Source organism: Grampus griseus (assembly GCF_964374135.1).
Source record: "Grampus griseus genome assembly, chromosome: 21".
Classification (NCBI taxonomy): Eukaryota; Metazoa; Chordata; class Mammalia; order Artiodactyla; family Delphinidae; genus Grampus; species Grampus griseus.
Window position 1 is genome coordinate 30,007,029 of NC_139015.1, and position 14,473 is coordinate 30,021,501.

The following is a 14,473-nucleotide window of genomic DNA, read 5'->3' on the forward strand; positions in this document are numbered from 1 at the left end:
ATTGAAGGGCCAAAAGTTAAATTATAATTAAATCACTGTGTTTTCAGAATGATATTTAATGTTGAACAACAACAGACACGTGGTCAAACCAAAAGCGTGGGTTGAAGTATATTTTTCATCTTCCAGTGCATTGGCAATTGCAAAAAAAAATTAATAAAGGAAAAAAGGAATTTAATATAAGGATATAGAGGTGAATTCAGTGTCTAACGTTTTTATTTATTTAAATAGTTATTGACCTGTGATGACTTCCTAGTCTTACCATTTTGTGTCTTTTTATTGTTATTCTTCTTCTTTTCACACACTTGGTTCTTGGTAGGTTTGCACAGCAGAGGCACTTCATGTTGGCCCAGTACCCAAGTAGCCTTAATCCCTTGGGCCTGTGTCATAAAATGCATGGATCATTAACAACTAAATGTCCCTGACACCTTTCAGCTACAGGGCTGGGCTTAGTAACTGGCCAACTTGGGGGGGGTGTTGAGGGGGTCTCTAGAACATGGTCACTGGATCACTGTGGCGGGGTGGCTACGAGCGCCCCGAGGACGTTCCCAGATGAGCCAGGAAGCCATTCAGCGGCCAGATAAGGGCTGGAGGGTCCGGTGGGCAGGCCGACAGTCCGTCCCCTGGTCCTGTTTGCACAGACAGGGCGAGAGCAGCCCCTCTTCCGTGCCGAGACCTGGGTGGGGCCTGGGGCTGCTTGCTGATGCCCAGACGAAGCTGCTGAATTCAGCTTTGTTCAGGGGCCCCTCCCTGGAGCAGGCACCAGCGCTGAACTGTGGTGCAGCAGTGATAAAAAAAAAAAAAAAAAAAAAAAAAAAAGGCCGGGAGATTTAGAGCCTCGTTAGAAAGAGCTCTGTCCAGTGAGGAGAGCCAGGTGGCGCCCAGCCAGGACCGAGGTTCCGGAAGGCCCGCTCTCCCCACACACCCCTCACGTCAAGTCTCTTGGGGACCTCGGCTTCCTTGTCCACGTTCTCCCATCCTCAGGGGGGATGAGGCCCTGATCTGAGTGGCCCCTGGCTCCTTTTTGTAACAGGCTTCGGGAGTCCTTGGGCAGCCCTCCATCTCAGCTGGGCCGGAGGTGGGAGCAGCTGCAGGGGCTGCAGGCCAGAGTCTGGCAGACACAGCCGGGTGCCAAGGCAGAAGCTGCAGGCAGTGTCTGAGCGCCTTAGAGGGAGCAGGGAAGGACCTGCGGAGGGGGAAGGGCCTGTGGAAGCAGGCAATTTGCATGCCTTGTGGTTAGAATGTGGCCGCCTCCCGGCCCAGAGGTCGGAGGCCTGGGCCCTCCCGTCTTCTGTCCTGTCTTGCTGAGAGCCCATTAGGTCATTTCGTTAGGAGGGTCAAAGAAAGAGGATTCAGAGAGCGGGGAGCAGAGAACCTCAATGTTAATGAAACTCCAAACCCTCTCCTGTTTGAGAGGGTTTTGTCGTTGTTGTTTTTCCTGATGGGAGAAGAGTGAATACAGTCTCCTGCAGAATCGTGATGTATAAACGTAGCTCAGATGAGGGTTTCTAGATTTCTCAGCTTGGGAGGCTGCCGTCATTTAGCAGGGATGTTCCTGCCTTTCACCCTTCATGGACAGGAGAGGCAGGACTGGATGGGTTTTGCAAAACCCACAGCTGCCACTGGGTCAGGTTTCACAGAGAGGAGAGCCTTTAACTGCTGCCTGACCCAATGTCAGAAAGCAAGGGTTTTCCCAGAAAAACATTTAGCCGGGCGCTGGTATCACATTCAGCGTTCCGGGTTACTTCTTGTTAACCCCTAGGTGTTCCCGCCCCGAGGAAAGCGTTTACCCGGCAGTGGCAGCCTGGCCGGAGCGTCTGTGTGGCCTCTTCGTTCAGGCGTGCTCCTTCTTGCAGGCTGGTGTTGGGAAGATGGGGTCCTTCAGAGAGGCCAGCAGAGATAAAGGTTCTTGACTTGACAGAGGCAGGACCAATTCTTGGGCAAACCAGAAAAAAATGGATGCTGGCCTCTGGTGCTACCCACCTCCCCGCTTTGCCTGGGGGCCCTTCTCTTCCACACAGCCAGGCCCACCGTCCCACCTCCAGCTGGCGTTCCGTTTTGTCAGGGCCTGGCCCTTCCTTAACTGTAATGAAGACCCTCCTGGAACAGTGTTCCTGGCTTTTGCAGGGGCGGGGTGTCAGGGATCCTTTCTAAAGTCTGGTGAAAAGCGTGGTCTCGTTTCCCAGGTAAATCACGCACGTGTGCACACACCCTGATTTCGCCTGTGGCTTCAGGGCCCCTTGACTCCCTGAAGCTGGTCCAGGGACCCCAGCTTAGAGCCCCTCCGGCTGCTCCGGGTAGGTGGCTGCCCCTTCCCCTGCTCTGGATGCCACTGCGTGGGGCAGGGTCTCCATGGACACGGAGGCCGCGAGCTGCACCGGAGCTCCGAGACCGTGGCCTGCTGCTGCTGCTTCTGCCAGAGGGGCCCCAGCTCCACTTCCGGCCGAGGGCAGACAGGGTGGGGCGGGCTAGCAGTGCCCCGGCGTCCCACGACTTTGCTGCTCCTGTGGTCTGTGCGCGATCTGATAAGAGCAAGTTCCTGAGAGTCTGTCGAGCTGTGGGGCGGCCTCGCTTGCGTCACCCTGCGGGTGACCCACGCCCGTCCCTCCCTCACGTCCCCACCGCCTCTCGCTGCCTTCTCACCGAGGATCCATCGGTCAACACCGTTGTGCAGCTACTTAACTGCAGCCAGCGTCAGCCTGTCAGCCACGCTGCTTCTTCAAGAGCCTCTGTTCCTTCACTTCTTGTGAAGGAGGCTGCACGGCCTGTCCTGGTTACCAACAGACGGTAGGGGTGGGAGGAGTGGGGTTTGCCTCCCAGGTGGCAGGGATTCTGCTGGGGGGAGGCCAGAGCTATACCTGGAGCTACGTATATTCATGGTAAGTGAGACCCCCCGCCCTGCCCCCGCAACCCTGGCCCTTCTCTTGGAGGGCACAGCAACCAGTAGCTATGACTTTGTTTTCTTCTTTTGTCATTCCGGGACTCTGAGAAGGGGACAAGTCATTCCGCTCTGGCTTTGCCAATCGGGAAGCTGATCAGAGATGTTGAGGGTCTTACCCTTGCTCAACAGCCCATCGGGGCTGACCTGGAACTGACGTCCTGTTAATTCAGCAAGAGCTGCTTTGCCAAATAATCCTTCTGTGGTCACCATGAGGCAAATTATAGACGTGCATGCATTATTAGATGTGTAATCGGCATACCCCCAACTGAACGCTGGATAAACATACAAAAACAAATGAAACATACAACTGAACGCTGGATAAACATACAAAAACAAATGAAAAACCAGGCCATCTCTTTGAAAGCTTGGGTTCCGGTAATAAGCACATTCTCCCCGGATAGGCTGGTAATAAGTTGTGGTCAGAGTGGGCCTGTTTGTCACCCAGCCAGGGCGAAAGGGCCCACAGCAGTGCTGTCTCTTGTTGATGATAAATTGTCAGTGTCGGGGAGAAAGAACGAGTCCCCTAATAAGCCAGAGAAAAGTCTCGAAGCACCCAGCTTTTCACTGCCATTTGAAAGCCAAAGGTAGAAGGGCAGCCGTGAGATAGGTGGATACTGAGGACCGGGATGGCCGAGGCAGTTCTGTGACAGTCAAGGTTATACAGGAACCAAGGGCAGGACGCACAGGAGCTGTGGGCTCAAGGACCTGCAGGAACACGGATGCTGAAGGAGGAAGCACATGAGTCACTGACAGATCAGAGCATCAGAGGCAAACAGGATAAAGGCACACAGCGTGGCTCAGGTTGAATTCTGGGGTCTGAATCGCAGGAGAACAAGATGGCACGGGGGCCAGGACTCAACGTCCTGAGGCTCCAGCGCACGCCTCCTGGGAGCGCTGAAGATGTAACGGAATTTGCGTTGTGTGTGTCTGTGCTCAGGATATGGGGGCTTACCTCTGCATACATCTTCGGTTTTTCGGGACTATTTAAACACTTTCTAGGCCCTCTGTCCTCCACCTCACGTCTTGGTAAACGTATCAGAATACACTCACGTCCCTCGTTGACCCTATTGTCCGGCTGTAAGATATTTGAAAGGATTTAAATCATTTTACTTTTGGAATGATTTGGCTGTAACTCATTTAATTTATGATTGGCTCTAATTTCTCGGCTGTCGTCTTGCACATCCAAGGATTCTCATGAACCAAGAAAATCGAAGCTACTAATTCTTTTCGAATGTAGTGTGATTTTTGTGAATGTTTAATTGAAACGTGAATGAAGTTGACTTAATGTGTGACATCTTGTAGGCATTTATTTAAATACTTGTCAGTGAGGTTGATATAATGTTATACAGACATTTAATTAAATATTTATTAATGTTGCATTGTTTTAGGCCCCGGAGAAGCTCGCAAGGCCCTCAGCATTTTGCCCATTGTGCCAAGCACGGCACGGTATGTGGAGTGGGTGTAAACAGCCCCTCCTTGGTTGAGCAGCTCCTGTATGACAGGATGGCTCAAGTGCTTCACCTGCACGGTCACATTTAATCCTCACCATAGCCCTATGAGAATGTGATTTACTAACCCTATTTGATAGAACAGGAAATGGGGGTCTGACAACGGGGCCTCCTGGGTTTGGGGGCCAGGTGCTCTGGCACCAAGCCCAGGCTGTACCGCCTGTCCTTCCTTTGATCTTTTATAGGCTGCCACCTTGGTGCCCGTCTTGAGTACCCCGGGCAGTATTAAGGTTAATTCTCAGGTACCGTGGTGGATGCCGGCTCCAGCGAGGTCCAGCCCCCATCAAGGGCAGTCACCTAACTCCATGGGATGGAATCTGCTTTCCTTAATGTGTTCAGTGTATTTGAACCTGAATGAGGTGGGCTCACAACATGCACATACTCAGGAATATACATGTAAGAGGCAGGCTTGAAAAAGCAAGATAACACAGCAGGAGATAGAAAAACCCTTCTGCTTCAATACAGGTATGCTCTCTGATTCCATCGGCCCCTCTCCGGGCAAGTGCTTATTTTCATGGTGAAACAGTCAGGGTAGAGATAAGGGAGGCTGGTCAGTTGTCCCAGTGCAGTGAGTGACGGGCTGCCTCACCTTTCTGCGAACTCTGATTGGAATCTATGTATTTGTGACAGTTCCACCTTTAACTCGAAGAGCTGTTTAGGGAGCAGGTTGGTGGTTGGGAGAGGAGTGGAATCTTGCTCGTGTGAATGGGGCCAGTGCATGTTTGTGGTCCAAAGAGAAGTTTTTCAGGACTCAGTGGATTTTAAGAGTTTTTGCAAGGATGACGATTCGACACAGATAAGAGGATAATGATTATCTCCGAGGGGTGAAGACGGGATTCCATTAGGGAGGGGCACACAAAGGGCTTCTAAGAAATAGGACCGATAGTGGCTTATTTCTTGATCTGAATGATGAGTGCAGGGTTTCCACTTAATTATTAGTTCTTAAAATGTTCAAATATGTTTTATATACTCTTCTTTTTGTATAAAGTTTTCCCAATTTAAAAAATTTGAGGAAAAAATTCCCCCCACAACTTTACAACACTGTTGGAAACATATTCATGTTTCTTTTATTTTTCATTTGATTTAGGTGAGCATAGCCACCCCAAAGCAGAAACCCAAGACTCCGTTTTGCTTTGGTAAGTACTGAGCCCAGGATGGGTTTTCTGAACACTCCTACAGCAGCTTCCTCTTTTGAGTGGAGACAGTCCTGTGACCACATGTGACTTACACCCTGTGTGTGTGAGTGACTGCTGTCCCAGCCATGTCCGTGGGTCTCAAGTGATACTCCTTTCCTTGGTCTCCCTGCAAAGATTGTTAACAACATGAGACAGAGGCACGGGGGCCAGTGATGTCTCAGTTTTCCCGGCTCCGCAGGGCGGGGTGCCGGGTATCTACCTGAAGTTTTCGGGAACCTTCATCTCAGAGCAGAGTAACGGTGTGCTTAGGAAACGTGGAGACTTGAAGGAGTTGGGGGATCATAGAAAAGGAGGAACGTTCTGTTGAGTGTCTTGTTGCCAAATGAGTGACCGGTGAGAGTGACACAGGAAGCAGAGCTGCTCAGTGGAGGCAGGTCATTGAATCATCAGTATTTAACTGCGTTCCACTGCCTTCTCAGTGCTGTGCTGAGTGCTACGAGCAGATGCTAACAGATAGCTTCTGTTGTCTCTCTGGTTCTGAGTGTGAGCTCCACGAAGGCAGGGATGCTCCTCTGCTTTGTCTTTGCTGTATCCCCGGCACTTAGAGTGTGGTTCCTGGCACACAGCGGGTACTCACTAAATATTTGCTGAATGAATAAATGAATGAACTAAGGGACTCTCTGTCTACCCCACAATGCTCACCTCCTCCAGTTCCGGCTTATTTATGCCTGGAAAGTAAAATAGTCCTTTGATCTGTCCCCTTTCCCAACTTCAGCTTGCTTCAAACTTCTTTTGTGCTCTTTCACCCACTCCCTTTAAATATCATGACCAAGCTCCAACATGACTCTCAGATCTTGTGGTCAGCGGATCTTAAAAAAAAAAACAAAAACCAATGAATCCAGAAGTAAACTGTTGACTTTACGGAGTGCTCAGAGGAAAGACCAGGTTGCACATGAGGCCCAGGGCACAGACTGGATCGCAGGCAAGCTTTGTTACATTTCTCAGCCACAGCCAAGACCCCTAACCTGGGCCAGTTGTGCCAGTGGAAACTAGGGACACTGGGGCCAAAATTCTGTATGTATCATCACGACGGTCAATCTCTCGGTGCCTCTGAAAAGCTGTCCAGGCGTGTGTCTTAGGGATGGTGGATGAGCTGCCTCCCAGCAGCACACTAAGGCTATTGTTGTTGTCTTGTGGCCAATGGAATAATCCACACCTTTTAAAAATGAGAGCCCACTGCTTCCCAGATATTCACGCGGGTGACTTTGCACCGTGGGAAGCATCTCCGTCTGCGCGGCGGGGATCCTCCGCCCTGCTAGTTGAAGCGCCTTGGTTTTGTGGAGTCTCTGTGTTGTGTGTGTTCTGACCCGGGTTCTTCTCTCTTCGTCCCCGTGCCTTTTGCAGTCATCAACGCCCTCTCGCAGAGGTATTTTCTTCAAGCCAATGACCAGAAGGATCTGAAGGACTGGGTCGAAGCCCTGAACCAAGCCAGCAAAATCACTGTATGTACGATCTTTCTCCTTTCTGGAGGGGGTCAGGGCCTCTTCCCCGCACAGGAACGACCCAGATGGCGGCAGGGACTTTCCCAGGACCCTGTTCCAGACTAGTTCCCCTACCTCTTCTCACACCTTGGCTGACTGACCACAAGTTGAACTGAGAGTCTGAGTTTGAATCAAGCTCAAGGGGAAGTTTATGGAGTGTCCCCTTTGTGCTTCCTGGGAGGGGAGGGCTCCTGGTCAGTCGTGGTTTGGGTCATTCTGGGATGCTGATTCAGAACGTGGCGGGATTGGAAAATGGATTGCTGACTCCGAGAAACAGAGTAAAGGAAACTCACATGAGGAGGGAAGTCGGAACTTGGTCCTGGCTTGGGGGAGACTCTTCTGACTTTAGGAAGCCACCTGGGGACCAGTCCAGGCCATGCACCGACCTGTCCTGGGAAAGCCTTCCGTTTATAAGCACCAGTTTACTGGCTGTTCTGTGAAGACTCTTGTTTTCCTTGACTCGGCTAACGAAGAACTCCTTTCTTAGAAATACAGAAAAAGAAAGGGAGACGGGTAGGGAGGAAGAGAGGGGGAAACTATGTTTGGAAAAAACTGGACCTTTAACCGATAATATAGGCAGGCTTCGGGCGTGCAATCCATGCTTTGCTGAAAAGCTTGATTTTCTGTATCGTACAGTCAGAAATGCTTACATTCTAGTGACTTCCGGTAACAACCCTTCTGTGCTGGGGCAGATCATCTTCCCCGGTATCTCAGGGTTCCCGTGAATAAAGTAATGGAAGAAACCTGTACACTCTACCCAGCCCTTGTGATACCGCACCCAAGCAGAGTACAAAGCGGATTTGCTTGTGGGCCCGTTATTCTGATAAACGTTGGTGAACCTGTGAAAAGAGAGAGAAATGCCGGGGTGGCATGGGGGAGGGAGCCGCTCACTCCCTTCTGCTACCCACATGTTTGTGTGTGCGGCTCTAGAACGCTGACTTTAGTAAAGGTTTTCTTCATTCAGGTTGAGGTCTTCACCCTTCTGTGTCTTCCACAATCTGGGGAGTTTCTTTCGATGTCTAATACCTTCTTCTCGTTAAGTGTTTCCTCCCTTGGTCCTGCCTGGTGAGCTGGGCTACACAGCCTGCAAGGCAGCGGTGGCCTCTTTGCCTTGCTGTTGTGCCTTGAGTGTAGAGTTGCTCTAAGCAGCTAGCTCCCCGTCCTCTTTCCTGGCCCCACTGGACAGAAGTGATTGGCGACAGGAGTGGGAGGGAGCGAGGTGGTACAGAGAGGCCGGGAGTCCAGAGGCCTGCGGGGGTGGCGCAGCCTCTGCAGGGGCTCCGTAACCTCCAGGGTCTTCCTGACTTTCCTTTGCTCCGTTTATACATCCCTTCACTCCTCCTGCCAGAGGTCCTGTGTGACAGAAGGAAGAGGAGGGGTACCCTCCTGCCTGATTACCTGCATTTTTATCTTAGGGCACCTTGTGTGCGAAGTGAAGCATCCCAGGGGAGATGCAGAGATGAAAGACACAGACAGCGTATCCAGTGAACCAAGCTTTCTCACGGGCCACATTCATCACCCCTCATGTCACTCCTGTGAGACAGGTGCATTCACTGCCATTTTTAAGATGAGGAAAACGGAAACGAGAGTCTTGCCCCAAATCTAGAGTTTAGTAAATGGCAGAGCTGGGATTCAAACCCAGGACCTTCTGCCTTCCAAGATCTCAAAGAGTTTATAAATATATGAAAAATGAGCAGCAGTTGTAAAAAGAGGTTAGATTACACACCACTTTTATATCTATGGCTTCTTGTAGCCTTGTGAAAACCTTAGGTAGGGAGGGCAGGTGTGATTATCTCTGTTTATAAACGAGGCAGTGGAAGTGCCTGGAGATCAGCGACCCTCCCAGGGTCAGGAGCCAGTTTTTCTGCCCGCAGATCACTGGTCATTTAGTGCTGGGTCATTGAGTTCTTATGACTGAAGATAATGGCCGACATAGTGGTATTTAAAGAATTGAGTTCGCTCGGAGTATCAGTATTCCTGTGTTAGTTTTCTTGGGCTGTCGTAACAAACTGCGTGGCTTAAAGCAACAGAAGTGTGTTCTCGCCTAGTCCTGAGAAGCCTGAAATCAGGGTGTCGGCAGGGCCCTCCACGTGCCCCCTGAAGGCTCAAGCGGAGAATCCTGGCTTGCCTCCTCCAGCTCCCAGTGGCCCCGGGCCGTCCTGGGCGTTGCCCGGCTAATAGCTGGATCCCTCCATCTCTGTCTCCACCACTGTCTGGCCTGTGTGTCTGTGTGACCTCTCCTTTTAGGAGGGCATCAGTCATTGGTCTTAGGGCCCAGCCTAAACCAGCATGAATTCATCTTAATTTAATTATATCTGCGAAGACCTTATTTCCAAATAAAGTCATGTTCTGAGGTTACGGGTGGACAATTTTGGGAGACATTATTCAACTCACTAAAGTTTTTCAAAAGGGTTGAAGTTTGAGCAGTAAAAGTAAAGCACAGCTTTCTCCCCTTCCCTCCCAAGTTGGATTATTCCTTGTAGCAACCTAGCCACGCCTGGTGGGAAGAAAGATGAGTCCTTGCAAATTTCGTTTCACATGGCAAATGGGAACCCTGTGGGCCTTCCCCATCAGAGGACCCTCCACGGTGGGTGAAAGGGGTCCCACCTTTCACTGGGATTCTGGGAGATACACAAACCAAGAGGATGAACTTGTTTTCGAGATCTGGAGTGTAGTTATTGGTGAGTTTGCCCTCCGCAGGCTGATTCAGAGTCTCAGAAGTGGAAACAGCTTTGCAGAGGCTCCAGGCGGTTGGCCAGAGGCAGCCCACGATGCAGGGACGTGAGTGGTGACAACCAGCGGTTCTCCGGGTGGGCTGACGGGTTGAGAGGCAACACAACAGCCAAGTCACCAGGAGTCCTCTTCTGGCCACCGTGAGCGCTGAAAGGCCACTTCCCTCCTTCTTTGCTGGGTTTCAGGAATTCATTTGGGTCATTTGGAGGCAGTCGTGTTGTTCCACGGTGATTATATCTCTGGACACCCCAGCACTAATCCACATCCCTAAAGAATTCTATCTTATCAGAGCAAACCACAGAGAAATCGGAAAGGGTGGTCCAGGTAGGTAGGTAGTGGTGTTAAGCAGTGGGGCAGTTACTTCATTTCAGTGAGCTTTAGTTTACTTCATCTACGAAATGGAGAAAATAAGGCCTACCTGATAAGGTCGTCTGAGATGAGAGATAATGCAGTAAAGAGATGGGTACTTTGCCTGGCACTGAACAGAGGCCCAAAGCAATGGGAGCTGCGGTTGTCCCTCCGCCGGAAGGGAAGGACAGGGTGGATTTCTGGCCCAATCTGGAGAGTTGGTGGGCAGAGGTCACCGTGGTGTAAGCTGAGTGCACAGGCCAGGAAGAGGGGCCCTGTCTCCTTTCTGGGGCCCCAGCGTAATCATGATGGTCTTAGTCGTTTCGATAGATGCCAGGGGGTGTGGCCTTTGGTCCCTGTCCTTGGCAGGCAGAGTTCTCCTATGGCCCTGAGCTGAGAGCTCTTTTTTTCTCCCCGTGGCTTGCAATAGTTTATTTTTTTTAATTAAAAAAAAAAAGTATTTATTTATTTATTTTTGGCTGCATCAGGTCTTAGTTGTAGCACGTGGGATCCTCTGCTGCGGTGCGTGGCCTCCTCGGTGCGGCGCGCGGGCTTCTCTCTAGTTGTGGCGCACAGGCTCCAGGGCGCATGGGTGCTGTGGTTGCGGCTCGCGGGCTTAGTTGCCCCACGGCATGGGGGATCTTAGTTCCCTGACCAGGGGTTGAACCTGCGTCCCCTGCATTGGCAGGCGGATTCTTAACCAGTGGACCACCAGGGAAGTCCCTTAATTTTTAATTTTTATATGGTTTTTAAAGGTTCCTTTCCATTTGAAATTATCACAAAATATTGGCTATATTCCCTGCATTATACAATATATCCTTGGGCCGTGAGCTTCTGAACAGTCTGGATTCTTAGGTCTTTCTAGCTCCCAGGGCTGTAGAAGAAGTGGAAGAGGGTGTTAGTTTTTCTCGTGGTGTCTGCAGTTACGTTCCTGGCAGATCCACATGGGGCGTTGAGTCCTTGTGAAGAACAGGCTTTTTTTTTTTTTTTTTTGAATTTTATTTTATTTTATTTTTTATACAGCAGGTTCTTATTGGTTATCTATCTTATACATATTGGTGTATACATGTCAATCCCAGTCTCTCAATTCATCCCACCATCTCCGCTCCCCACCCTTCCGCCCCTGCTTTCCCCCGTTGGCGTCCGTACGTTTGTTCTCCACATCTGTGGAAGGACGGGCTTTGTGATGCTGTGGGTACTGCCTCGGCAGCATCAGGGTCTGGTCTCTGTCTAGGTATTAATCGGCTTTGGGCAGAGAACTGGACTACTCTGGGCCTCTCTTGTGATGAAAAATTTTCCAGTATAAATGAGAAATGGACAAGGTGGAGGAGAAGCGAATGAGGATCGATGACCTCGGGTTGGGAGGGTGTTCAGGACTGTGGCGAACTGAAGAATCCGTTCCCCATCCGAAGAGTGGACAGCTGCTTCACTGGAAATCAAGAGTTTTACGCGAAATATCCCAGATTTTAACAGTGGATTGAAAAACACACTGGATAGGACGAATGAAACACAGTTGGGGCAAGTCTACCTTTGGGCCACCAGTTTGCAACCTGTGGTCTCAAGCTCGCCCTAAAAATTCCGTGATTCTTGCACCAGCAGTGGTGCTCGAACTCCGTCATGGAGAGGAGCAAAGATAACTCATTCCACAGAAAGGGCTGCATTTGTAAACGTTAGCACCGTTTATAAAAAGTTACTTAGAATATTTTGACAATTAAAATACTTTTGTAGTTTTATTCATATTTCTAACGTGTTGAAATTTATATCCTCTATCATTTGATGGCCGTGACACCTGTATGACTGCGTCACTCAGTTAGTGACAGGTCAGGAGTTACACCCCAGGCCCTGGGGCCCCAGAGCTCATGCTCCCCGAGTCCTGTACCGTATACCACAGGCGTCTTACCCACTGCTGAGCGTGCTTTCTCCCGTCTTCATGTTCCTGGCTCCTTTTCGTCCGCCAGGTTACTGTTTCGGCATCTCTCCCCTTGGAGACCTCCACCACGCACACCAGCCACGCCAGGCGTTCCATCCCAAGCCGTTCCCCTGCTGCTGTCAGTCCCAGCTCCTGTTTATCGTCCTCACGGCACTCACCACGATTTGTAATCACTCTGATTGCTAGTCTTGCTCTGTAGTTTCGCTCAGTCTCCCTGATCAGCACGTATGTGGTGTGAGGGCAGGACGCGTGTCAGTGTCTGCTGTTTTACCTTTGGTCTCTAGCCAGGCAAGGGCTGACTCATAGCGGGTGCTCCGTACATTTGTTGAGTGGGTGTGTGTGTGGGTGTGCGTGTGCGCGGGGTGGGCGTGGCTTGCTGAATTCCTCATATACAGGTTTGGATGGATGGAAGGGTAGCGGGGAGAGAGGCGTCGTGCTCTAATTTCGTACATTAGCTTTCCTCCCCTCCCCCTTCCTGCTGTTGCCTCCCCAACTTTTCCTAGGCCTTCTGTTCCCTGTTAACTGTTCCGTCATTCTTCCCAGGTACCCAAAGTTGGGAACCTGCCCCTGACGACCGAAGTTGTCAAGAGCCTAGCAACTCCTCTGGCCCTGGAGAAGAAGCCCCAGGTGGCCTACAAGACAGAGATCATCGGAGGCGTGGTGGTACACACGCCCATCAACCAGGTGCTGGGGCCTGGCGCTGCCAGAGGGTGGAGGGGTTCGGGGGTGTCCGTGGTGTGTCAGTGACATGACAAAAGGGCTGGACCGAGGAAGGGGTGAGGGTAGCGGGGCCAGTGCACATGGGGTGGTCAAGAAGATACCGGCAGTGCAGAAATTGAGGCCACCGCCTCTGAAGCTCTGTGGCAGTACGGCTTTGCGTCACCCACGGGGACCGGCACTGTGAAGCCCGTGAGAAGTGGGGTTGAGGATGGCTGGAAACAAGCCCCGCTGTCCCTAGGCCTCGTCCAGTTTGCTTCAGAGTCTTCCCTTTCTCCCGGGTCTGCCCAACCTCCCCAGCCTTGGTCTGTGAACGCACCCCGTACAGTGCCTTCCCGGGGCAAAGCCAAAGGGTTTTTTTTATGGTTTCTTTCTCTCTCTCTCTTTTTTTTTTAACATCTTTATTGGAGTATAATTGCTTTACAATCGTGTGTTAGTTTCTGCTGTATAACAAAGTGAATCAGCTATACATATACATACACCCCCATATCCCCTCCCTCTTGCATCTCCCTCCTACCCTCCCTATCCCACCCCTCTAGGTGGACACAAAGCACCGAACTGATCTCCCTGTGCTATGCGGCAGCTCCCCACTAGCTACCTGTTTTACAGTTGGTAGTGTATATAAGGGCATGCCACTCTCTCACTTCGTCCCAGCTTACCCACCTGGTTTATTTCTCACTTGACTGCCATCGTGGCCCAAGAGGAAGAGATGATTGGCCGGAGAGGGTGGGGTCAGGGGTGTGGCTGCGTCAGGAGGGGGCGGTGCTAATCCTGCAGCTGTTTCCTTGTAGAACGGTGGGGATGGGCAGGAAGGGAGTGAGCCCGGCTCCCACGCCATCCTTCGAAGGTCTCAGAGTTACATCCCCACGACAGGCTGCCGTGTCCCCACCGGGCCCCCCCTCATTAAGAGCGGCTATTGTGTGAAGCAAGGGAATGTGGTGAGTGTCCATGCGGGGGCTGGGAGGGGTTCTGGGGACCCCGGGAGCCAGTGGGTGTGGGCGAGGCAGAGGGGAGGGCAGTTTGCAAGGAGGAGCGTGGAGCCAGCCACGCCCAAACCGCCCAAACCAGGGAGAGGCTGGGGTGGGGAGAGCTCCCGCCCCGCAGCTCGAGGTGATCCGAGGAGTCGCCCCATGAGAAGAAGTCCTTGCCCCTGACCCCCAACGTGGGAGCCTGGCTTCGGTGGGGCGGGGTCCCCAGGAGCTTAGAACCCGAACGCACCCCCGGGAATGCTGGGAACTCTTCTAACGTCCTGCTCTTTACCCTTTATTTCAGCGCAAGAGCTGGAAACGGCGCTTCTTTGCGCTGGACGACTTTACCATCTGCTACTTCAAGTGTGAGCAGGTTTGTAGTCACTCTGGGGCCCGCCTGAGAGGCCGTGGAGGGCAGAGGCACAGGAGTCACACCCACGTGTGTGTGTCCGAGCAGAGATGTGGGCACACAGACTTCGGGGGTGCTTGTGTCTGACCTCCGTCCTTCTGGTGTGCGCATCTTCATGGTGATGTAAAGTGGCCTTAACTCCCTGCCTTCGTGGTCAGGGCCACAGAGCATCATCTTAGATTTCTTTCCTCTCTTGATTATTTTGAGACCTTGTCTTGTTTGCCACCTGGTCTCAGCCAGTCATC

At 51.5% G+C, this 14,473-nt stretch overlaps 1 protein-coding gene across 1 annotated transcript in view; it reads left to right on the forward strand.

Annotated features, from left to right (window-relative positions):
* Window positions 1-14,473, forward strand: part of PLEKHA2 (pleckstrin homology domain containing A2) — a 57,162-nt gene that overhangs the window by 26,175 nt on the left and 16,514 nt on the right. The window contains exons 4-8 of the mRNA XM_082680311.1: window positions 5,534-5,582; window positions 6,987-7,084; window positions 12,678-12,818; window positions 13,643-13,789; window positions 14,124-14,192. Coding sequence (XP_082536437.1) covers window positions 5,534-5,582; window positions 6,987-7,084; window positions 12,678-12,818; window positions 13,643-13,789; window positions 14,124-14,192 — 504 coding nt within the window. The remainder of the gene's footprint in view (window positions 1-5,533; window positions 5,583-6,986; window positions 7,085-12,677; window positions 12,819-13,642; window positions 13,790-14,123; window positions 14,193-14,473) is intronic.